The 894-nt window shown below is 52.1% G+C and overlaps 1 protein-coding gene across 1 annotated transcript in view; it reads left to right on the top strand.

The window, feature by feature from the left end:
* Positions 1-307: 307 nt before the first annotated feature.
* LOC107105968 (THO complex subunit 5 homolog) overlaps positions 308-894 on the top strand; it is a 17,036-nt gene continuing 16,449 nt past the window's right edge. Inside the window, exon 1 of the mRNA XM_015406027.1 lies at positions 308-524. Within this exon, the coding sequence (XP_015261513.1) occupies positions 380-524 (145 nt within the window). The 5' untranslated portion in view covers positions 308-379. The remainder of the gene's footprint in view (positions 525-894) is intronic.

Consider the following 894-nt stretch of genomic DNA (forward strand, 5'->3'; position numbering starts at 1 on the left):
ATCCTTTTCCTCCTTGAGCTTTTGCAAAAGCATCTGGCTCATTTAGGTCCCCTCCCTCTGCCTGCCGTTCCTAACCCAAGAGACTTGGTCTTGACAAAGATGCCGCTGATGCAGCTTAGATATCTTTTTGCACTTTAGCTTGTGGCCCAGCTGTGGCTGTGCAGCTCCCTAGCTTAGTAGTAGAAAAGGCTTGCTTTCAGTGTGAGGGACACCACATCTCCAGCCCTAGCAGCTCCGGTAAAGTGTTTCCAGGTATCACCGTGAAAAAAGATAACTCTGCTCGAGGCCTGAGAGGGTGTGTGAGCGACTCTGACAACATCGGGCTGGATAGGTCCCAGTCTTGATTTTTATAAAGGCGCTCATTTCTTCACATTGCTAAATGTCACAGAGTTGGCGGGACTCTAGCGACCAGGGACTTGTGCTTAATGGTACCATTTCTTCCACAGATAAGAAGCTGGCTGTTGCTATAGAAGGAAATGTGGAGGAAGCCAAAGCTCTCTGCAAACCCCCAGAGGACTCCCAAGGTGAGCCCCTGAGGAAAAGTTTGTAATGTGCCTCGGCTTGTGATGAATGACTCGGTAGTACATAACCTGCTTTGCACATATAAGGTCCCAGGTCTAGTCTCCATCCCCTCGGGTTCCTGAGCTGTGCAGTACCCTGGACAGCTGCCCCTCCCAGTCAGAGTAGACTAGAAGTGAGCAAGATATGGGCCATGTGAGCCTTCTGTCCAGCCTTTTCAAAACTGGGAGGGGGGGGGGGGGGGGAGATGCTCCAGCAGCCAAGTGTGACTCAGGGAAGTGACGGCTTCCCTTTCTCTGCATGCTGAGTACACAGAAGGCCTTGGGGGGGGGGCTAGCTATTCCTCACAGGGCTCCCATGCCATCAGGAACAGCA

Source organism: Gekko japonicus, unplaced genomic scaffold (assembly GCF_001447785.1).
Source record: "Gekko japonicus isolate JY-2015 unplaced genomic scaffold, Gekko_japonicus_V1.1 scaffold431, whole genome shotgun sequence".
NCBI classification, from domain to species: domain Eukaryota; kingdom Metazoa; phylum Chordata; class Lepidosauria; order Squamata; family Gekkonidae; genus Gekko; species Gekko japonicus.